The 25,140-nt window shown below is 35.6% G+C and overlaps 1 protein-coding gene across 1 annotated transcript in view; it reads right to left on the bottom strand.

The window, feature by feature from the left end:
• Positions 1-1,160: 1,160 nt before the first annotated feature.
• Positions 1,161-25,140, bottom strand: part of PHYHIPL (phytanoyl-CoA 2-hydroxylase interacting protein like) — an 87,729-nt gene continuing 63,749 nt past the window's right edge. Inside the window, exons 2-5 of the mRNA XM_047071729.1 lie at positions 23,041-23,237; positions 20,972-21,146; positions 17,267-17,384; positions 1,161-1,695 (exon numbers count right to left, since the gene is read on the bottom strand). Coding sequence (XP_046927685.1) covers positions 1,161-1,695; positions 17,267-17,384; positions 20,972-21,146; positions 23,041-23,237 — 1,025 coding nt within the window. The remainder of the gene's footprint in view (positions 1,696-17,266; positions 17,385-20,971; positions 21,147-23,040; positions 23,238-25,140) is intronic.

Here is a 25,140-nt window from a genome sequence, read left to right as displayed (position 1 = left end):
ATTTTTCCATTGGGAATATGCATTTTTTCTTAATGTTCCAAAGTCTGTACTTTGTATAGTCACAAAGCTTTCTCATGAGTTGTAGGTATTCTTCATCTTGCACAAAATCTGTAAATTGCTGACACCTTGGAAAAGAAAGCTAAATATTTTATTTGCTTCATCAACTTTAGTGCATATGGTTTTGTGTTATTTTGTACTAAAACATGCGTTTATTATTTTGCCTTTGTAAAAATAAGAGGTCAACATTTTCTCTCTTGTAACAACCATGTTTGTATTTCTGTTTTCTGTAATGTTTAAGCATGATGTTGAACAAATTCACATTTTCATATAGTTTGGGTGGGAAGAATATTGACTTTCAGAAGTAGAGTATTTCAGAGGCTTACTGTTTTCTCTGTATTTACCTGGTATTTTATAACTTTTATGAATCAGAATGATGTCCTTCATAAATTTGTTTAATTGAAGTCATCTACTTGTAACAGGACAGATACACAACTATTTGAAGTTTACAAACTACATCTTTGATAAGGGAAATGGTTTCATGACATGTATACAATTGCTATTAAAATGTAACTCTATATATTCTATATGATTGTAAATATTTTATACAACAATACAAATAAAATATTTTTCTATTATATTTATTATGTTGAAACACAATAGTTGTTTCCTGTTAGCTAATATAAATAACATAAATAACACTGTCAAACAACAAGTTGGAAGTGTTGACAATTCTAGGCTTCAAGATTTAACTCATGCTGCAATTACACCCTTTCATGCGGTTTGGAGTTATCCCAATATTTGTTCAGTAGATTAAAATGAATGCATATTTAAACACCATTTATAAGCTGTTATTTTGTATTTTGCTAAAGCATTTATATAATTGTCTTGTTATGTTTGGCATAAAGGAAAAATAAAAACATTGCAGCATCTAGGCAATAAAGTGTCAGAGGAGAACTTTCATCACTGAAAGTAATGGGAAGGGCAGGGAATAGGAAACACTAGAACGGCTCTGAATGAAATTTGAAAAATGGCACTTTGCTTTTGGTGATAGCGGCATGTGCATGCTTCAGTGGAAAACATCTGGTGATGAGAATGGACAACAGAGGATCAATGCTCCTAAGGGAAGAAAAGGGACTGAGTAAGAATAAGAAAAGTGGGCATTAACGTCCAACACTGATATTACAGGTTTTGCAGCTGGGATCTTTCTTTGCATTTGCAGTAGACAAACTCATGAGCTGATGACCAGTGATTTCTGCTACAGTGCCCAGAGAAAGATCCACAGGATCAGTGTAAATGACTTCTAAAATGACATCCTGGGCATGGTGGTAAACCAGCACCCCATCTTCTTCTGTGCAGGTCAAAAATTTATTATCCTTGGAATTTAGCTGAGGAAGGCGCTGCTTACAAAATTCATCTCCTGGTGATCCCACAGGGGCAATAACAAGAATCACATAATGATAAGCAGTGTACATACAGTAGAAGTCCCCAAAGTATAAGTTAGTATTGGGGTTAAAAAGTTTTTCTGCTGCAATCTCAAACCTGTATCTTCCGTAAGGTGAATCCTGGGGTGGTTTCCCAGTATTGAATTCAGTGCTGCAGCTGAAGAAGATGCCTTCTAATTTTCCACTGATAGGAGAGCCATGGCTACCACTGTTATCCTTGACAGATGGCTGCATAGCATTCCCATGATGTTCTCTGCAAGAGAAAAGAAATGATCATTTCTTGGTATAATAGTAGTAAAGCTATTGATTTATATGCAGATCTTATTGGTGGTTGGCCTAAAAGTCTGATCATCCTACTATCAGAGCAAGGAGAATCCATCTTTTGACCTACTTAACTTTCATGTACTTTAATGCTAGGATGTTCTTCTACAATCCTTGGAGGTCTTTATGTAATAAATTTCCTGGCCAGAAAAACTGAACTGGAATTAGAAATCTTACAACTGAAATCACATCCATTATACACCTACTGGGTTTTAGAAGTGGCTTTTTGAAGAGAAAACGAGACTAACAGTATTGGTTAGTTAAATATACTGAATGTTTCTTTAAAGTATGCCAGAAATTTAGTCCTGAGTACTGTCCATGTATATTGGTACAAAAGCGTTTTATTTTGTTTTTCAGGTTTTTTTTTCCCCCAGGGTACTGTTTGCTAATTAGTCCTCTCTCTTGTGTTTTTCTTACAACAGAGCTGGTTATTCCTCCTTTACCATTCCCCCAGTTCTATTCTCCATCCTTCTTGCCTTCCACTGTGAGCTGGGACTCTATCATCCAGTTCATCCTTGTTCCTTGGTCCCTTCCATTTCAGTTCTGCCAGTGGGGGCACCAGCATATCTGGGAGAGGAGGGAGTAAAACCTTGAGTGTGTCATCTTCTACTTTCTCCATTCTTCAGAACCTTGTGGTTCTGGCGTGGCTGGATTCACCTGTACCACATGTCTCTATTTCTCCTATCAGATGTACTCTATCCCCCTTCTCAAGAATAGTAAAACTTTTCAATTCTTGATAGTTCTTGTTTGCTTTAGCATTCCTTATTGTTGCCTTCACCCTGCCTATACCTTTGTGAATGGTGCTTTTGTCAAATTTTCTCCAGAACTCCTACTAAATGTCCCTTCTCTTTCTTGTTGGGCCCTTAACCAGCAAGACTTGGGATGAAAATTACAACCTACTATGCAGGCATGAGAAGGTTCCCAGTCAGCATTCTTCTTCCTTTTTTTTTTGTTCTTTTTGCTTTCTATTTTTTTTTAAATGTAATTTGTTGTCCAGTTGGCTAACATACAGTGTATACAGTGTGCTCTTGGTTTTGGGGGCAGATTCCTATGATTCATCGCTTACATACAACACCCAGTGCTCATCCCAACAAGTGCCCTCCTCAATGCCCATCGCCCATTTTCCCCTCTCCTCCATCCCCCTCCCCATGAACCCTTAGTTTGTTCTCTGTATTTAAGAGCCTCTTATGGTTTGCCTCCCTCCCTCTCTGTAACTATTTTTCCCCTTCCCTTCCCCCATGGTCTTTTGTTAAGTTTCTCAAGTTCCACATATGAGTGAAAACATGATATCTGTCTTTCTCTGACTGACTTATTTCACTTTGAATAATAGCGTCCAATTCCATCCATGTTGCTGCAAATGGCAAGATTTCATTCTTTCTCATTGCCAAGTAGTATTCCATTGTATATATAAACCACATCTTCTTTATCCATTCATCAGTTGATGGACATTTAGGTTCTGTCCATAATTTGGCTATTGTTGAAAGCACTGCTATAAACATTGGGGTTACATGTGTCCCTATGAATCATCACTCCTGTATCCTTTGGATAAATTCCTAGTAGTGCTATTGCTGAGTTGTAGGGTAGCCTTTGGGTCAGTGAGGTGTGCTCAAGATCTCCCCTGACTATAGTACAGCAATGAGCCTCAAAGGCTGCTACCAAGGAAGCTTATTAAAATGCGATTCAAAGTAAGACCAAAAAACTGTCTGTCACATATTAGAATACACTAGAAAAATAAATGATGTATGATATTCCAATTGGACCCCATATTTTTATTCTTACTGTTCTTCCTTGCCTCCTGATGTTCCAAAAATTCCTTCTATTATCGTTTTCTTCCTTTTTCAAAAACTTAAAAAAACTACAATGGTCCAAAATCTTTGGAGGGCAACAAGAAGTTCTAAGGAAAGTTTATAGCAATACAGGCCTATCTCAAGAATCAAGAAAAAAATCTGACACAATCTTACTTTACAACCAAAATGAGCTAGAAAAAGGAGTACAAACAAAACTCAAACCCAACAAATAGGATTAGAGTAGAAATAAATGATATAGAAACTAAAAAAACAGGAGGACCTGGGGAAGATGGTGGCGTAGGAGGACTCTGGGCTCACCGAGTCCTGCTGATCACTTAGATCCCACCTATACCTGCCTAAATAACCCAGAAAACCGCCAGAAGACTAGCAGAACAGAGTCTCTGGAGCCAAGCGCAGACGAGAGGCCCACGGAAGAGGGTAGGAAGGGCAGAGAGGCGGTGCGCGCTACATGGACTGGCGAATGGAGCCGGGGCGGAGGGGCAGCCCGCAGGCCAAGCAGAGACCCCGTGTCTGGCTTGCAAAAGCAGAGGGGCCAGAGGGAGTGTGTTCAGACAGCAAGCAGGACTTAACATCTGGAAGGTTATTAAGTTAACAGCTGTGCTCGGAGAGCAGGAAGGCTGGAGGACAACAGGAGGGAGAGTTGCTAAGCCCCGGGATGACAGAGCTCAGTTTGGCGGGGAACAAAGGCGCTGGCCAGCTCCATGCCCCTTGCCCATCCCCAGCCAAAATCCCAAAGGGAACCAGTTCCTGCCAGGGAACTTGCTTGCACCACGAAAACACCCAACACTGTGCTTCTGCAGAGCCACACCTCCTGCAGCAGGTCTGACTCCCTCCCACTGCCTCAGGGCCCCTCCTGAAGCGGATCACCTAAGAAGTGAGCTGAGCCTGCCCCTCCTGCCCCCGGGCACCTTGCCTATCCACCTCACCTAATATGCCACAAGCCTGGCAGTGTGCAGGTAGCCCAGACAGGCCACGCCACCACATAGTGAATGGAGAGGGGAAGAGAAGGTACACACCAGTCTGACTGTGGCCCCAGAAGTGGGCTGGGGGCAGACATCAGGCCTGACTGTGGCCCCACCCACCAAGGCCAGTTATTCAAGACAGAACAGGGGAAGTGCCCTGCAGTTCCACACCACTCCAGGGACTATCCAAAATGACCAAACAGAAGAATTCCCCTCAAAAGAATTTCCAGGAAATAACAACAGCTAATGAACTGATCAAAAAGGATTTAAACAATATAAACAGAAAGTGAGTTTAGAATAATAGTCATAAAATTAATTGCTGGGCTTGAAAATAGTATAGAGGACAGCAGAGAATCTATTCCTACAGAGATCAAGGGACTAAGGAATAGTCAGGAGGAGCTAAAAAATGCTATAAACAAGCTGCAAAATAAAATGGAAACGACCATGGCTCGGATTGAAGAGGCAGAGGAGAGAATAGGTGAACTAGAAGATAAAATTATGGAAAAACAGGAAGCTGAGAAAAAGAGATAAAAAAAATCCAGGAGTATGAAGAGAAAATTAGAGAACTAAGTGATGCACTAAAGAGAAATAACATACGCATAATTGGTATTCCAGAGGAGGAAGAGAGAGGGAAAGGTGCTGAAGGTGTATTTGAAGAAATCATAGCTGAGAACTTCCCTGATCTGGGGAAGGAAAAAGGCATTGAAATCCAAGAGGCACAGAGAACTCCCTTCAGACATAACTTGAATCCATCCTATGCATGACATATCATAGTGAAACTGGCAAAATACAAGGATAAAGAGAAAATTCTGAAAGCAGCAAGGGATAAACGTGCTCTAACATATAAAGGGAGACCTATAAGACTCATGATCCATCTCTCTACTGAAACTTGGCAGGCCAGAAAGGAATGGCAGGAGATCTTCAATGTGATGAACAGGAAAAATATGCAGCTGAGAATCCTTTATTCAGCAAGTCTGTCATTTAGACTAGAAGGAGAGATAAAGGTCTTCCCAAACAAACAAAAACTGAAGGAATTCGTCACCACTAAACCAGCCCTACAAGAGATCCTAAGGGGAATCCTGTGAGACAAAGTACCAGAGACATCGCTACAAACATAAAACAGACATCACAATGACTCTAAACTCGTATCTTTCTATAATAACACTGAATGTAAATGGACTAAATGCACCAACCAGAAGACATAGGGTATCAGAATGGATAAAAAAACAAGACCCATCTATTTGCTGTCTACAAGAGACTCATTTTAGACCTGAGGACACCTTCAGATTGAGAGTGAGGGGATGGAGAACTATTTATCATGCCACTGGAAGTCAAAAGAAAGCTGGAGTAGCCATACTTATATCAGACAAACTAGACTTTAAATTAAAGGCTGTAACAAGAGATGAAGAAGGGCATTATATAATAATTACAGGGTCTATCCATCTAACAATTATAAATGTCTATGTGCTGAATATGGGAGCCCCCAAATATATAAAACAATTACTCATAAACATAAGCAACCTTATTGATAAGAATGTGGTAATTGCAGGGGACTTTAACACTCCACTTACAGAAATGGATAGATCATCTAGACACACGGTCAATAAAGAAACAAGGGCCCTGAAGGATACATTGGATCACATGGATATGACAGATATATTTAGAACTCTGCATCCCAAAGCAACACAATATACTTTCTTCTGGAGTGCACATGGAACATTCTCCAAGATAGATCACATACTGGGTCACAAAACAGCCCTTCATAAGTATACAAGAATTGAAATCATACCATGCACACTTTCAGACCACAATGCTATGAAGCTTGAAATCAACTACAGGAAAGAGTCTGGAAACCCTCCAAAAGCATGGAGGTTAAAGAACACCCTACTAAAGAATGAGTGGGTCAACCAGGCAATTAGAGAAAAAATTAACAAATATATGGAAACAAACGAAAATGAAAATACAACAATCCAAACGCTTTGGGATGTAGCAAAGGCAGTCCTGAGAGGAAAATACATTGCAATCCAGGCCTATCTCAAGAAACAAGAAAAATCCCAAATACAAAATCTAACAGCACACCTAAAGGAAATAGAAGCAGAACAGCAAAGACAGCTTAAACCCAGCAAAAGAAGAGAAATAATAAAGATCAGAGCAGAAATAAACAATATAGAATCTAAAAATCTGTAGAGCAGATCAACGAAACCAAGAGTTGGTTTTTTGAAAAAATAAACAAAATTGATAAACCTCTAAGCCAGGCTTCTCAAAAAGATAAGGGAGATGACCCAAATAGATAAAATCATGAATGAAAATGGAATTATTACAACCAATCCCTCAGAGATACAAGCAATTATCAGGGAATACTATGAAAAATTATATGCCAACAAACTGGACAACCTGGAAGAAATGGACAAATTCCTAAGCACCCACACACTTCCAAAATCAGGAGGAAGTAGAAAGCTTGAACAGACCCATAACCAATGAAGAAATTGAACCAGTTATCAAAAATCTCCCAACAAATAAGAGTCCAGGACCAGATGGCTTCCCAGGGGAGTTCTACCAGACGTTTAAAGCAGAAATAATACCTATCCTTCTCAAGCTATTCCAAGAAATAGAAAGGGAAGGAAAACTTCCAGACTCATTCTATGAAGCCAGTATGACTTTGATTCCTTAACCAGACAGAGACCCAGTAAAAAAAGAGAACTACAGGCCAATATCCCCGATGAATATGGATGTAAAAATTCTCAATAAGATACTAGCAAATCGAATTCAACAGCATATAAAAAGAATTATTCACCATGATCAAATGGGTTTCCTTCCTGGGATGCAGGGCTGGTTCAACATTCGCAAATCAATCAACGTGATACATCACATTAATAAAAGAAAAGATAAGAACCATATGATCCTGTCAATCGATGCAGAGAAAGGATTTGACAAAATTCAGCACCTTTCTGAATAAAAACCCTCGAGAAAGTCCGGATAGAAGGAACATACTTAAACATCATAAAAGCCGTTTATGAAAAGCCCATAGCTAATAAATATCATCCTCAATGGGGAAAAACTGAGAGCTTTCCCCCTGAGATCAGGAACATGACAGGGATGCCCACTCTCACTGCTGTTGTTTAACATAGTGTTGGAAGTGTTAGCATCAGCAATCAGAAAACAAAAGGAAATCAAAGGCATCAAAATTGGCAAAGATAAAGTCAAGCTTTCACTTTTTGCAGATGACATGATATTATACATGGAAAATCCAATAGACTCCACCAAAAGTCTGCTAGAACTGATACATGAATTCAGCAAAGTTGCAGGATACAAAACCAATGTACAGAAATCAGTTGCATTCTTATACACTAACAATGAAGCAACAGAAAGACAAATAAAGAAACTGATCCCATTCACAATTGCACCAAGAAGCATAAAATACCTAGGAATAAATCTAACCAAAGATGTAAAAGATCTGTATGCTGAAAACTATAGAAAGCTCATGAAGGGAATTGAAGAAGATATAAAGAAATGGAAAAACATTCTGGGCTCATGGATTGGAAGAATAAATATTGTCAAAATGTCAATACTACCCAAAGCTATCTACACATCCAATGCAATCCCAATCAAAATTGCACCAGCATTCTTCTCAAAACTAGAGCAAGCAATCCTAAAATTCATTTGGAACCACAAAAGGCCCCAAATAGCCAAGGTAATTTTGAAGAAGACCAAAGCAGGAGGCATCACAATCCCAGACTTTAGCCTCTACTACAAAGCTGTCATCATCAAGACAGCATGGTATTGGCACAAAAACAGACACATAGACCAATGGAATAGAATAGAAACCCCAGAACTAGACCCACAAACATATGGCCAACTCATCTTTGACAAAGCAGGAAAGAACATCCAATAGAAAAAAGACAGTCTCTTTAACAAATGGTGCTGGGAGAACTGGACAGCAACATGCAGAAGGTTGAAACTAGATCACTTTCTCACACCATTCACAAAAATAAACTCAAAATGGATAAAGGACCTGAATGTGAGACAGGAAACCATCAAAACACTAGAGGAGAAAGCAGGAAAAGACCTCTCTGACCTCAGTCGTAGCAATTTCTTACTTGACACATCCCCAAAGGCAAGGAATTAAAAGCAAAAATGAACTACTGAGACCTTATGAAGATAAAAAGCTTCTGCACAGCAAAGGAAACAACCAACAAAACTAAAAGGCAACAACGGAATGGGAAAAGATATTTGTAAATGACATATCGGACAAAGGGCTAGTATCCAAAATCTATAAAGAGCTCACCAAACTCCACACCTGAAAAACAAATAACCCAGTGAAGAAATGGGCAGAAAACATGAATAGACACTTGTCTAAAGAAGACATCCGGATGGCCAACAGGCACATGAAAAGATGTTCAACGTCGCTCCTCATCAGGGAATTACAAATCAAAACCACACTCAGATATCACCTCACGCCAGTCAGAGTGGCCAAAACGAACAAATCAGGAGACTATAGATGCTGGCGAGGATGTGGAGAAACGGGAATCCTCTTGCACTGTTGGTGGGAATGCAAGCTGGTGCAGCCACTCTGGAAAACAGTGTGGAGGTTCCTCAAAAAATTAAAAATAGACCTACCCTATGACCCAGCAACAGCACTGCTAGGAGTTTACCCAAGGCACACAGGAGTGCTGATGCATAGGAGCACTTGTACCCTAATGTTTATAGCAGCACTCTCAACAATAGCCAAATTATGGAAAGAGCCTAAATGTCCATCAACTGATGAATGGATAAAGAAACTGTGGTGTATATACACAATGGAGTACTATGTGGCAATGAGAAAGAATGAAATATGGCCCTTTGTAGCAACGTGGATGGAACTGGAGAGTGAAATAAGTGAAATAAGCCATACAGAGAAAGACAGATACCACATGTTTTCACTGTTATGTGGATCCTGAGACACTTAACAGAAACCCATGGGTGATGGGAAGGGGAAAAAAAAAAGAGGTTAGAGTGGGAGAGAGCCAAAGCATAAAAAACTCTTAAAAAGTGAGAACAAACTGAGGGCTGATGGGGGGTTGGAGGGTGCGGAGGGTGTGTGATGGGTATTGAGGAGGACACCTTTTGAGATGAACACTGGGTGTTGTATGGAAACCAATTTGACAATAAATTTCATATATTGAAAAAAAAGAAACTAAAAAAACACGATAGAACATATCAATGAAACCAGAAGGTGGTTCTTTGAGAAGATTAACAAAATTGATAAACCTCTAGCAATACTCATTAAAAAAAGAGAGGATCCAAATACACAAAATTATTTATGAAAGAGGAGAAATAACAACCAACACCACAGAAATACAAACAACTGTAAAAGATCTTATATGCCAACAAACTGGACAACTTACAAGAAATGGATAAATTCCTAGAAACATATAACCTACAAAAGCTAATGCAAGAAGAAATAGAAAATTTGAACAGACCTATTACCAACAATGAAGTCAAAATGATAATCAAAAAAACTTTCAAAAAACAAAAGTCCAGGACTAGACAACTTCAGAGACAAGTTCTACCAAACATTTAAAGAAGAGTTAATACCCATTCTTCTCAAACTACTCCAAAAAATACAAGAGGAAGGAAAACTTACAAATTCATTCTACAAGGCTAGTATCACCCTGATAGCAAAATCAGATAAAGACATCACAAAAAAAGAAAACTACAGGGAAACATCTCTATGGAATATAGAAACAAAAATCCTCAACAAAATATCAGCAAATCAAATCCAACAATAGATTTAAAAAATTCATGCCACAGTCAGGTTGGATTTATTCCCAGGATACAAGGGTTTAATATTCATATAAAAATCAACATGATGTGTCACATCAATAAGAGAAAAGATAAGAACCATCTGATCATTTCAATAGATGCAGAAAAAGCATTTGACAATAACAACATCCTTTCATGATAAAAACCCTCAACAAAGTGGGTTTAGAGAGAACACACTGCCACATAATAAATGAAAAGCCCACATTTATATAAAAAAACCCACAGAGAATATCAAACCCATGTTTTCCCCCTAAGGTCCGGAATAAGACAAGGATGTCCACTCTCACCACTTTTATTCAACATAGAACTGGAAGTCAGTCTTAGTTACAGCAATCAAACAACATAATATCCAAATTGGTAAGGAAGAAGTAAAACTCTCACTATATGCAGATTACATGATACTATATATGGAAACCCTAAATGAGGCACCTGGATGGATCAGTCGGTTAAGTGTCCAACTCCTGGTTTTCGGCTCAGGTCATGATCTCACGGTTCATGGGTTTGAGCCCCACATCAGGCTCTGCATTGTCAGTGTCTGCACTGGCAGTGCACTGACAGTGTAGAGCCTACTTGGGATTTTCTCTCTCTCGCCCTCTCTCTCTGCTCTTCCTGTGTGCTCTCTCTCTCTCTCAAAAAATAAATAAACAAAAAAAATCCTATTAACTCCACCAAAAACCTACTAGAACTGATACATGAATTCAGTAAAGTCACAGGATACAAAATCAATGTACAGAAATCCATTGCATTTCTACACACTAATAATGAAACAGAAGAAGGAGAAATTAAGCAAAACAATCCCATATACAATTTCACCAAAAGCAATAAAATATCTAGGAATAAACTTAGCCAAAGATGTGAAAGACTTGTACTTTAAAAACTATAAAACAATGATGAAAAAAAATTCAAGATGACACAAAGAAATGGAAAGACATTCCATGCTTATGGGTTAGAAGAACAATTGTTAAAATGTCTATACTACCTAAAGCAATCTACAAATTTAATGCAATCCCTATCAAAATACCAACAGCACTTTTTGTAAAACTAGAACAAACAATTCTAAAATTTGTATAGAACTACAAAAGACCTCAAATAGCCAAAGGAGTCTTGGAAAACAAAGCTGGAGCTATCATAATTCCAGATTTAAAGTTGTATTAGAAAGTAGTAATAATGAAAACATTTTGGGACTGGAACAAAAACAGATGCATAGACCAATGGAACAGAATAGAAACCCCAGAAGTAAACCCACAAGTACATAGATTAATCTTATCTTTGACAAAAGAGGGAACACTATCCAATGGGAAAAAGTCTCTACAACAAATGGTGCTGGGAAACCACATGCAAAACAATAAAACTGGACCACTTTATTACACTATACACAAACATAAACTCAAAATAAAGACCTAGCTGTGAGACCACAAATCATGAAAATTCTAAAAGAGAGCACAGGCAGTAATTTCTCTGACATTGGCCATAGAAACATTTTTCTAGATATGTCTCCTGAGGCAGAGGAAATAAAAGCAAAAATAAACTATTGGGACTACATAAAAATAAAAAGCTTCTGAACAGTGAAGGAAACAATCAACAAAATGAAAAGACAACCTATGGAATGGGAGAAGATATTTGCAAGTGACATATGCAATAAAGGGTTAGTATCCAAATATATAAAGAACTTATACAACTCAACACCAAAAAACCCAAACAATCCAGTTAAAAATAGGCAAAAGAACAGACATTTCTCTAAAGAAGGCATCCAGTTGGCCAACAGACACATGAAAACACGTTCAACATCACTCATCATCAGGAAAATGCAAATCAAAACTACAATAAGATATTACTTCACACCTGTCAGAATGGCTAAAATCAATAACATAAGAAACAAATGTTGGCAAGGATATGGAGAAAAAGGAACCCTCTTACACTATTGGTGGGAATGCAAATTAGTATAGCCAATGTAGAAAACAGTATGGAGATTCCTCAAAAAGTTAAAAATAGAACTACCTTATGATTCCAGAATTTCACTACTGGGTATTTACCCAAATACAAAATCCTAATTCAAAGGGATACAAGCACCCCTATGTTTACTGCAGCATTATTTATAATCGCCAAGTATGGAAGCAGCTTCAAGTGTCTGTTGACTGATGAATGGATCAAAAAGATGTGGTATATATGGTGTATGCAATGAAATATTACTTAGCAAAAAAAGGATGAAATCTTTCTATGTGCAACATGAGTAAAACTAGAAAGTATAAATATAAAGTTAAATGATATAAGTCAATCAGAGAAAGACAAATAACATATGATTTCATACAGGTGATAGTTAAGAAACAAAACAAACGAGCAAAGTACAAAAGAGAGAGACAAACCAAGAAACAGACTTATAACTATAGAGAACAACTGATGGTTACCAGAGGCCAGGTCAGTGGGAGGATGGGAGATATAGGGGATGGGATTAAAGAGTATACTTATCATGATGAATAAAAAAATAAAATAAAAATAAAATAAAATAAAATAAATATATAAATTAATAAAATAAAACAAAAAACAAAATAAAATACTAAACTTCTTTTAGTCATTCTTTTAAGGGTAGATATGCTGGTGAAAAATTCCCCTTAATTTTCCTTCATCTGAGAATGTCTTGATTCCCCTTTATTCTTGAATGGTATTTTCACTAAATATAGGGTTCTGGGTTGACAGTCCTCTTTCAGAACTTAGAAATATTGTGTCACTTCTTTCTGGTCTACATGGTTTCCAATGATGATGTTATTCAAATTGTTTTCCCTCTATAGATGAGGTATCTTTTTTGTCTCTATCAACTTAGAGGATTTGTTTTATCTTCAATTTTCAAGAGTTTATAAAGTGTCTTGGAACAGATTTATTTTGGTTTATCCTATTTGGGATTTACTTAGCTTTTTTAATCTTTAGGTTTCTGTCCTTTGCCAAATTTGGAAACATATCAACTATTTTTTTCTCTGCATATTTTCTTGGCTCCACCCTCTTCCTTCTTTCTTTTCGACACTAATGACATCAGTATTAGATATTAGATACTATAGTCCTACATGTCTGTGAAGCTATGCTCTTTTTTTTTTTCAATTAATTTTCTCTTAATTCAGTTTGGATAATTTCTATTGTTCTATTTTCAAGCTTATAGATTCTTTCCTTTGTCCTCTTCATTTTGTTATGAAGTCTATCCACTAAGTTTTTACTTACAGGTTTTTTTTTCAGTTCTACAATATCCATTTAGTTCTTTATATCTTCTAGTTCTTTGTTGTTTCTATTTGTTTTAAGTACATTTGTCATTCCTTATTGAAAATTTTTTATGTTGGCTTTTTGAAAATCCTTGTCAGATAATGCTAAAATCTGTGTTATCTTGTCATTGATGTCTGTTGATCAGCTTTTCTCATTCAAGTTAAGATTTTCCTGATTCTTGGGACCATCAGTGGATTTCAATTTTATCTTGGACTTTTGGAGGATTAGGTTATAACGCTGGGTCTTATTTAAATCTAGTTATTTCAGCAGGCCTCTTTTGGCTATGTATCAGAAGAAGAAGTGGACGAGTGTCACTTCATTGCTGTTAGGAGAGAAACGTCTAGGATTCCCAGTCAACCTCAATGATACACGGAAGGAGATGACTACTGGGCAGACTAAGAGTAGAGGCTTTCACGAGGCTTCTGCTAATACAATCTACCTGGGAGAGGGAGAAGTTGTCTCAGTACTGCTCTGTACATGGCCTTCACTGATATGCAGAGGCAAACCTTATTCCTGGGCTGCAGTGAAAAGTCCTGGTTTCTGGTAGGACTGGGGTGATACCACCCCAGTAGGGAAGGTGAGAGGTACCACATTGCCACTGGTGGGGGGGGGTATAAGTCCCAGTTTCCCATTCAACTTTCTCTGACATCACTCCAGTAGGGGATGGAAGAGGAGGGAGGGTGCTTCCTTACAGGTGGGAGAAGGTGGAAGTATCCCTACTTGGCTTTGGCTGGTGAGAATGGAAAAAAAGTTATCCCCCATGGTGTTTGACTGAAGTAGGGCAATTACTGTCTAAAAGCTTTGTGTATTCAAGTCTATTTCTTTCCTAGTCATTTGGGTTAATAAAGGAGACTTTCTGAATTTTGTTTGATAGTTTTTGTTTTTATTTTTTTTTGTTTTGTTTTTTGGTTTATGCCCATCAGCATTTTGGGGTTTCTGGCTTCTTTAGCACTCGGTCTGGAATATAAGAGCTAAAAAGAAAACCAAGGGAACTCATCACTGTGTTGTCCCTTGAATCCCTCGGTCCCTAACTGGTTTATTTTCTCTCTACTTTTCAGTCTTCTTCCACCTTTCAGATTCTTATGTTTCTTTTACATACAAAGTCCAGAGTTTTTAGTCATACTTAGCAGGAAAAATAGGGAGAAGGGTGTCCACTCCATCTTGTCCTGGCTCAAAATTCTTACCCTTGTTACATTCTCACTAACAGAAACTGAATATCAATATGATATGTGTCCAACATGAATCTATAAACTCAATTAATGAAAAAATAGCATCAGAAATATAGAATTAAGAACTTGGACTAGGAGAAATGTATTAGTGACAGGCATCAACTTTGGGCATATACAACCTAGCACCTAAAAGCACCAGGAATCCCGACATCTATCTACATATGAGGCTACCTAATGAACTTGAAAGAGTAAGAGAGAAAGTGATATTTTGATCTGGGGTAAGGGAAAGCAAGATTCACTTAGGAATTTACTTCTAGAGAAAGAGATCAAAATGAGCTCAATCCATATGAGTCAGAATTTACTTAATGCTTTTTCATCATTTATAATGACTTGGAAATCATTTAGTCAGATAAGTAAATGGTTCATTTCTATTCAAGCACTGTGATTAACAAGATGACATTTTAAATGGTTTGTGATAAAAGAAGTGGGTCCTGATTAGAGTTCATTACCTAAAAAGAAAATCAAGGTTCATTGAAGCTAATGTCTACTATTTTTTCAATAAAGTGTTTTAAGAAAGCAATGTTGAACAACTGTACCCAATGCCTTGGGAAGTATATTTATTTATATATACTGCATCAGGATATAATTTACATGGATTTTAAAACTGTCATGGAAACTCCAAAAAGGGAAAATTCCTTGTTAGTAAATAAATCTTTTGTACCAGTAGGTTGGAATCAATTATACAATATATACAATGACTTTTTCCAGGTTGTCTTTATCATTTTTTTTTCCTTTTTGGAAGAATTTTTGCAAACAGGTGGTGTAAATTTTAGTATCTAAGGACCTGAAAACAGGCTAGTTTTCACCCAAAGGGCAGAGAAAATCAAGGAAATACTGACCTCCAGTGGCCACCTACAATAGACATTGGCAATATTCTAAGAATTTAAACAGTACCAAAGATATTATATTGATGTATTTCTTATTAGGGAAAATAGCAATAGTAGATCATTTTTGTTTTCTGATTTTATGCTTAAAGAAAACCTTTCTTGTTGAATACATATGGTCATTCCCATTCACAATTGACAGGTACAATAATTTGTGTTAGATTTGTGTTTGTACTCTCTAAATTAGGTAAATGGCATCCACCATGAATTATATACACTCAAGGGTAAATAATTTACCAGCTAAAAGAATTATGAACTAAACTCTGTGTTTATAAGGTATTCAAGTATTAGGCAGGAATGGTTTTCAGCATCAAAAAAACCATGATACTCCAAAGTATTTCATTTGATGAAATCAGATGCCTAAATTTACCTCTCTCTCTGATTCCCTTTGAATTTTTCCACAGCTTGGAGCAGATATAAATCTAAAATCATGATTTTGATTTAAGAAAACTATAAAAGTATGAAGCTAATAAATAACAACAAAACTTCCTAACTTTTTTCATATATAATCCCTAACAACTTAAAGTTTAAAGTGAGACCAAGGCTTTTAAAATGATACATTATAGGGGCGCCTGGGTGGCGCAGTCGGTTAAGCGTCCGACTTCAGCCAGGTCACGATCTCGCGGTCTGTGAGTTCGAGCCCCGCGTTAGGCTCTGGGCTGATGGCTCAGAGCCTGGAGCCTGTTTCCGATTCTGTGTCTCCTTCTCTCTCTGCCCCTCCCCCGTTCATGCTCTGTCTCTCTCTGTCCCAAAAATAAATAAACGTTAAAAAAAAAAATTTAAAATGATACATTATAGAGATTATTATGTAAAAGGTTTAGAACCTACATAGCATTTATCATTTTAAAAGTCTTAGTCTTATTTTAAAACCTACATCTCTCTATTTAGTGTCCTGAAAATTTCTTCTACAAATACAAAAGGATTGTTAAGTATTAAAACTCCCTCTAGTATGGATTTCTTTTGAATTTCCAGAAACCGCTTCCCAAGGTAAATATAGGCTATCTTCAAAATACTACTTGAACACCAGACTTCAAAAGTAAACACAGCAAACTGTCCTCATGAATAATTAATTCAAGATAATGGCTGAGAGATCTCCACTTAGAAGCCTGAAAATCCCACGAGATTCACCATATTTAATGAATGTTACCTTTCAGCCCTTCATTTCCAATATCCTAAAGCTATCTACAAGAAGAGAATATTTAGGTGAGTTGATATATATTTAGAGGAGTTTGTACATGAAAGGTCAACAGTCTAAGCCCTTGAGCTTTAAGACCTTCTACTTAAATTGACAAGAATTGATATTACAAATGATTACAGAAATGAATGTAAGTACAGTGAAAAAAAATCCCACAATCTGAATTTTTCTACTCAATTATTCTGGAAAATAAAAGAGTATAATTAATCATTTTGAAAGGAAACTAAAATTAGCATTTCACAGAACTAGACTCAAGGGAAACCTGAGCCTAGAACTTGGAATGGCACTTAGTCAAGAAAATCACTATATATGTATATATGTGTGTGTGTATATATATATATATATATATATATATATATATATATTTCTATTCTTACCGAATATAGTCAAAATATTCTTTGTGTTGGTTACGATAAAAAACAGAAAATTTAAGCATCCGTCCTGCAATCACTTCAGCCTTCTCCAACAGCTGTGTTAGATGAACTTTTGAATAGTCTGAAAATAACAACAAAAAATTCTCTTACTAAAAATATATTACCAAAGGTGTCAACTACATGTTTAATAAATTGGAGATTATTAAAATCAACTTTAGGAAATTTATCTTAAATAGGAAATTGCACTGAAAAAAAACATTCATTGTCTTTTTGTGGGACATTTTTCTTTCTACAAAAATTTATTTGCTTTATTTTGTTTTCTGGATACCCATGCATTTGTTTCACTCTCTGAAATTAAAGATCCTGAAGCAAAAATATTAAGTAAGGAATGCAGACTCTGCACAACCCAAGTAATGTCAATTGGCACCATACTAGGTACTAAATTTTCTTTAATCAACTGAAAAGTCAAATATAAGAAGTTTCTCACCTGCAATAAGTAGCAAATAAATTTAAAGGAGTAGCAATAATAATGCTCATTTAATTTACTCTTTAAATCTATGAGGTTAGCAAGGTAGATTATATATGACCATTTATTGACTGCAGAAATTGAGGCTTATCACAGTTTGATTCACCAAATGTTCATATATCTAGTAATTTAGACTAGTCTTCTGGCTTCTAGTTGGTGGTTTGCAGGTACACAGGACTCTTGAAAATCTAAAGCTTCTCTCCAAGTAATTTGATCTTTTCATCAACTTTTTGTTTTGAAAACTGGGGACTGTTATCAAACTCCTCTACCAGAATCTAAGCAAAAATTTTGTCTATAACGATTATAAGACTTTCCAAATAAAAGCAACCTAGTTGAACTGTTCATGGCAGCACAGTTTGTTTACTGACTGTTTTACTGGCTGACAAACATTTTAGATTAGAACATATGATGTAGAAGGCACCATGCAAATTAAATGATCAGGTTACAAGATCAAAAGGAATATTCTTCCTCTCAAAGAACTCCGTCTGAATTTACACATAAATATATAAACAAGTGTGACTTATTATGAGGTAAGCACAAGGTTTTATCTCTGACATAGACTAGACTAGAAGTAGATTAGTTGGTAGCATTCTATTTTGTTTTACTTCAATATTTTGCACTGTGCTTAGCACACAGTATGCACTCAATAAATGCTGAATAGATTAGCTATCCAGATTAAAAGACAATTTATACAAAAAGCTTCCTCAAAATTTACAGAGTCAAGGTTATTGATAAAGCTTAGGTAAAAGTCTCTGAATTATTTTGATAAAACTGAAACAATGAGCTTTAAACAGCTTAAGTTCCCTTTAAATTTTACTCATAGAAATTAAAAATACAAAATAATTTGTAGAAAACTATTGTGGCACATTTAAAAGCTGGCATTTTATTATTCACCCATAACCTCCTTAGAAGAGTTATGAGATGTAGTTAAGTAAAAGAGCAACAGGGAGACCACTCTAAATGAAAGCAAGAAGACATAGGTTTTCCTTAATACACATAGAAATAAAACATGTACTCATAATGTTAAGTAGATTATAAAAGGGTGAATTATGATAGAGTGAATGTGTATGCATCTATAGACAGATAGGTATTTCTGAACTGGAAATGCCAAAAGTCTTCCTTAAGCTAAAGAAGAAACATTTCACACTTTTCCCTAATATCAAATGGGGATTTTACCAGGTAAATTATAGCTCTTTTTATTGGACAAATACTATAATTTTGTTTAATGCAGTCCTATGGAAAATAACATGTATTAAAACAATGTCAAAAAAGACTGTGTCTCTTACTTATGGGTCTCACTTAGATTAAATTTCCCTGGTAGGAGACAATGAAAGTAAGGGGAAAGAAATGCAGTAAAAAGAGTAAACATGAGGTAGACTCCAAAGAGAAATTTTAATTCAGGAATAAAACTGAGAGGATATATTAATTCCAATATAACACATCAAATATATATAAAAGTTATGTCAATGAGAATTCTTTACTATTAATGTTACTCACTATTAATACAATATAAAAATCAACTGTTCCATTACTGATAACTTAACTATAATTAATAGCATATTTCATCTATTCCAGAATGTATTTCTTAAGTTTTTGAGAGCCATTTGTATTAAGTTTTATTTGTTTATTTATTTTTATATTTTGAGAACGAGTGCACATGCATGCATGCAGGCAGGGAAGGGCAGTGGGAAAGAGGGAGAGAATCTTAAGCAGGCTGAATATCATGGCCATAAGATCACGACCTAAGCTGAAATCAAGAGTTGGATGCTTAACCAATTGAACCAGCCAGGTGCCTCTGAAAATGTATTTTCTTCACATTTAGCTTCTTTGACATGAGTCTTACAATAGCTGTGATATGAAAACACTGTCTCATAGTTTAATTGATAGTATTTTTCCTTAGTGATATATAAAATGGTGGATCTTATAATTAGTATCTTTGATAAGAAATACGGTACCAGAGAGATATTATTTTCCTTGCTCTCAAAGACTGAAATCCTTAGCAATCAAGGATGTTATAATCCTTAGCAACTTCCTAATAAAAAGGTTGAAGATAAAATCAAAATCACACAGAATTAAAATTTTATCCATTTAACATACCCATAGGAAACATTTTACACTGAGTTTAAGAAAAACACAAGATAGAGTATGTACTGAGTATGTATGCATGTACTGTAGCTAAGTATGTACTGAGTGAGGCTACAGGGGGAAAATAATGCATGTGTGAGGCTACGGTGGGGGGAAGCTGATTTATCTGAAGGATGCCTCAGCTGTGGAAAATTTCTAAGCAACCTACAATAGTTGAGGCAAATTTTTAAGACTTCTTTCTTCAAGCTCCTTTATGTTGATAAAACATTTAGCCTCTCTCTACAAATTTTCAGAGGAAACAATCACCTGTACAAAGAGGAAACAAAGCCCCATTCTAAGAAACAAGGAGAGGATGACAGATGTATTCAGGTAGAGATATTTTTGTACCACTTCAACACCTATTTAAGTGTGCACTAAATATTTGTTTCTTAAATGAATGAATAAACAGGTAAATGAATGAGATGAATGGTAACATTTCCATCTAATGGAATATTAAATTATAGTTCAAGATCAAAGGGGATGGGCTCTCCACATCAGATATCTGAAGGCCAAATGGCTATGAGGTACTTTCTAATGAAGCAGACACACACACACACACACACACACACACACAGGACACTAGTTTAGATACAAATTTTCAGCATTCAAGTGAAAAATCGAGTAACATTTCTGCTAGGTACAGTCATTAAGATCTGCATCCATTTCCCTAAGTTACAGAAAGATGTTCCTGGCTTCCTTGTTTCAGTATCTGTGAAAATAAAATTAAAAAAAAAATAACTCTCTCTCAAAACAAAGCTTAAAATATGCTGAGTATATTTTCAAACTACACCAGTTTTATTTGCAAAGTTTTTATTTTGAAAAATCAAACTATGCAGAAAAGAACTGATTTAATGCCATCTCAGATCATTCCAACCAATACAGCATAGTTTGTTCTGTTACACAGTGCTACTGGCAATGCAAACATAATCAATGCAGTTCATATCACCTTATAATTAAAAATATTTTAAATATGTAATTAGCTTTTTAGGAACTATTAAATATTTTTCTGTATATTTATTAAATATTAAATACTTTTCTGTATTTTTCTGTTCTCTTACCTGCTGTGCAGAATTCTATAATTTCACTCCATTCAGACACAACATAATCACCATCAACCTGTTTTGAGGCAGTCTGCACTGCGACTGTATACTCAGTTCTTGGGCTCAAAAACCAGTGTCCACGGACAGTCATTGGCAAGGGAACAGCTTTTGCCACCAATTTTGTTGGAACATCCTAAGACAAAAAGACAGAAAAATAGGAAAGGGGAATGAAGGAAGGTAGGAAAGAAGGGAGGGAAGAAATCAGTTAATTTAGCAGTATAACTTGAATCAATTATAAACAATTTGGAGGAATTTATTAAATTCCTGGCTGATGACAGAATTTTCATTTTTAAAGATATTTAACAATTATATTCAAATCTCTTATTCTCCAGATGTAAAAAATAAGGCCCAACTTGATCAAGAGACATACCCAAGGTCATACAGCTAATTAATGACATAAATGTACTTAGGTTCCTGTTTTCTTGAGTCTTGTTCTTCTCTGTATACTCCTTATATGTGCACCTTAAAACACAATATTCTAATACTAAATGATAAAACAAAACAAAAACCTCTAAAATTCCAAACATGACAGAAATAAAATTCAATGATTTTGTATTTTAAAATATATTTGTTTAATTTATACTACCAATCAGTTTTACCAGAGTAGCCCATTACTAAATATTTTATATGTGAAGGGAGAGCACATTTTAAAAACAGCTATTTTAAGATAAATTAATCCATTTTATATACAAAAGAGGTGATATCTGTTTCAGCTATATTCAAGTATGGAGCTTATGTGTCATAGAAATGTTTAGATATTTCCAAACAATGATTAATAAGGTAATTAAACTTGCTAGTTGAATATTCACTACATTTCCAAAGACATGTTTTTCTAAGTATGGAATAAAGAAAAGTGGGTCAAATCTTGACCTAATCATCATTTCACATTAAGTATTTCAAAGATACTTCAAGGAAATATTTCAAAACTACTTCAAGAAGGCAAATGTCAGCAAAGAGAGTATCCATAACCATAAAGCATAATCAAACTCGGAACATGGTTAGAACAATGACTTATCGATCTTGTTCTCTCACACTTATCTGTACATATAATTCTCATTTATCATCAGTGTATATAACTGCATTTGGTAAAAGGCATAATTTCCAGACAAGATAAGACAGCTCTTCCAAAAGATTTGCTGAGTTAAAACTTAGTATCAATATTTTAAAAAAAAGACCAGTTTTCATCAGTAAAAATACTGAAACATAAGAATACTTAAACCAGATAAATAGTTTTCTCCCTATACTACCTCTGATGTCTATGTAGGGAGACATGTATCAGAATAGATATGTGGTAAGTAGACTGTTATAAGAATAAATATCAGAAAGGTGTTACATGTCTAAGACATTTAATGGTTGATTTGTATTTTCAAACCATAAAATAGAATAAATAAAGCAATTTTCAGCCCTAAAGTATTTTACAAATACCCTAAAGTTTATAAGCTACATAAAATTCCTCTTTTGGAAGTTATTATAGGGAAAAATGTGTGCTTCAATGAAGACTATGCATTGCTTATAGTGTACTCTTCTGGCTATCTTCTTCTGATTCTGTGGAAGCTATTTTATAACACTGTAATTTGTAGATATTCTTGTCTAAATACATGCAAACGAATTTTGTCCAATTCTCTCTTCTGGCCCTTACTCCGTCATGACCCCAAACTAGTTTTGCCTCTACTTATACATTTATTTCAGTATTCTGATCCATAACTGTGTACATTCTTTGGATTATCCTTTGAAACACCTCAGCAGTTAATTAGTAAGTTAAATCTTTAACACGTTCATTTTTATGTCTATATGAGAGTCATGATTTTACCTTTTCTGGGAAAAACTGTATTTTAATAGTATACTTGACATTTCATTTTCCTAAAAAAATCTCTTAGAATAGAATTTTAAACTGACATGTAATTTTTATTCTTCCAATGTCAAACACATCATATAAGTAATTAATAGAACTTATTCCTTTTAAAATGTCCTCATATTTATAAAGTTTTTAAGATGCAAATGAATATAAGTGTGTGTTAAGATTTTACCTTGTGTTTAAATTTATTGGAGTTCTTGTTCTCTTTCTTATTGAGGTCAATGAAATAGTGTGTAATACGGTCCTTTGACTTTGAATCCATTTCCCATGAAATCTTGAATGAGTCACATGTAATGTTGCTTATTTTGATGTTATGTGGTACTGGAAGTTCTTCCATTTCTGCTATGCCACTGTCTTGTGATTTGTTCCCTGCAAGAAAACAAGGCACAGGTAGTTTCCAACTAATGTATTTTTCCAGAAAAAGCCATCAGTTGTGTATACAGTTCTGAACTCAATTATCTAACTACCAAATCCGAGATTTCATTTTCTTCATGAAATAATTTGAGTGCTAATGATAGCTAATGTCATTTACAAAATCATTTTACCAATGAAAAAAGCAGAACTGAATTAGAACTGGATGTGGAACCTCTACATTTTCAATTTACTTTTCCAATTTCTGTTTTCATAGAATGTAAACAAAACATTGATAATCCATCTGTCTAATCTATGAAAGATGAGTCTTACATTGTAGATTCCATCTGAAAAGCCCCAAGAGATCATTTTTCCTACATGACCAATTAATTCTGCTCTAAAGTAATGTCAGGTGTTTTAAACTAGATGATGCCAAAAATGTTGCTAATGAAAGAATCCAGTCAAATAAAAAAATATTCTTTAAAAAATATATGAGGTGTCAGTGATAGTCTATAAACATTTTTCTTCCTTTTTCCTTTAGTTTTGGAAATTTATGTATAGAAACAGGATGTGATGTCATGGTTATACTACATATACAGATAATATTGAAGACCATTCTCTTACAAGTTATTATGTCAAGGATATTCTAGGAATCTTTTTACCAGTTGTGCCTTGATAAATTTAATTTTGAGTATTAAGACAATAAATAAGGCTAAAAGAGAAAAAAACAACTGCCAAGTTGATTGATATCATTAAAATCTTGAAGAACTTGATCTAACATGTGGTTACTTTAAAGACAGCTTCCTGCATTTCCAGTAAGAGGAACTGACAAACTAAAAAAGAAACTTTAGCTAACAGTATAAAGTAAAATATGACGGAGGATAGGTCAAAAAGAGAAAAACTATGAATTTGCCAAGTTTGTTTCATAGTGAAAGACATACTGGATCAAATTTTACTCCACTTCTTCCTATGTTCCTTTCCCCCAAGCCAACATAAAATTCAATGCCCCAGAGGAGAAAAAATAAGTGTAATTGTTATCCACATGATAAAAAGTGGTAGATCACAAATCAGCTACATAATTTGTTCTTTAATGGAATAAAATAGCATCTCTTGATGAACAAAAATTAAAAAGAACAAAAATGAATGTGGAAAAAAAGTGGAAGGCAGTAACTTCCACTTGCAGATTAGATTGTATTCTCCTGCCCTCATATTCCCATCTCAATTGTGAATATACAACTGTTGACACTTCCCAGTTTTATTAAATCTTTCACCCATGTTGTCTCATATCAAGCTGTGTTGTGATCAGGGGAACCTGATGGCAACTGAAAACTAATCCCAAAATAACTTAAATTCTTGGGGCACCTCGTGGCTCAGCTGGTTGAGCATCCAACTCTTGATTTCGGTTTAGGTCATGATCCCAGGATTGTGGGATCAAACCTTGTGTTGGGCTCCACACTGAGCATGGAGTCAGCTTAAGATTCTCTCTCTCCTTCTCTCTCTGTCCCTCTCCTCTGCTTGCACGTTCTCTCTCTAATAAAAAAAATAATAACTTACATTCTTTATTGTCATTTCTTGAACAATACTTTTAAAAATCCTTCTTTCTGGGGCACCTGAGTAGCTTATTTGGTTAAGCATCTAACTCTTGGGTTCTGCTCAGAATATAATCTCGCGGTTCATGGGATCAAGCCCTGCATTGGGCTCCAGAGTGACAGCATGGAGCCTGCCTGGGATTCTCTCTCTCCCTCTCTCTCTGCCCCTCCCCCACTTATGTGTATGCACTCTCTCTCAAAATAAAGAAATAAGCTTTATACACACACACACACACACACACACACACACACACACATATCCCTCTTTCTTCTATGTACCTTCCCCTCACACCCCAGTTTCCCCAGATTCCCTCTCTATAAAACTGCCACAG

This window comes from Lynx rufus, unplaced genomic scaffold (assembly GCF_022079265.1).
Source record: "Lynx rufus isolate CCGP_SWC_20201006 ecotype Redwood Valley unplaced genomic scaffold, mLynRuf1.p SCAF_11, whole genome shotgun sequence".
Classification (NCBI taxonomy): domain Eukaryota; kingdom Metazoa; phylum Chordata; class Mammalia; order Carnivora; family Felidae; genus Lynx; species Lynx rufus.
The sequence above is the reverse complement of the archived record's forward strand: the minus strand, read 5'-3'. Positions and strand labels throughout refer to the sequence as shown.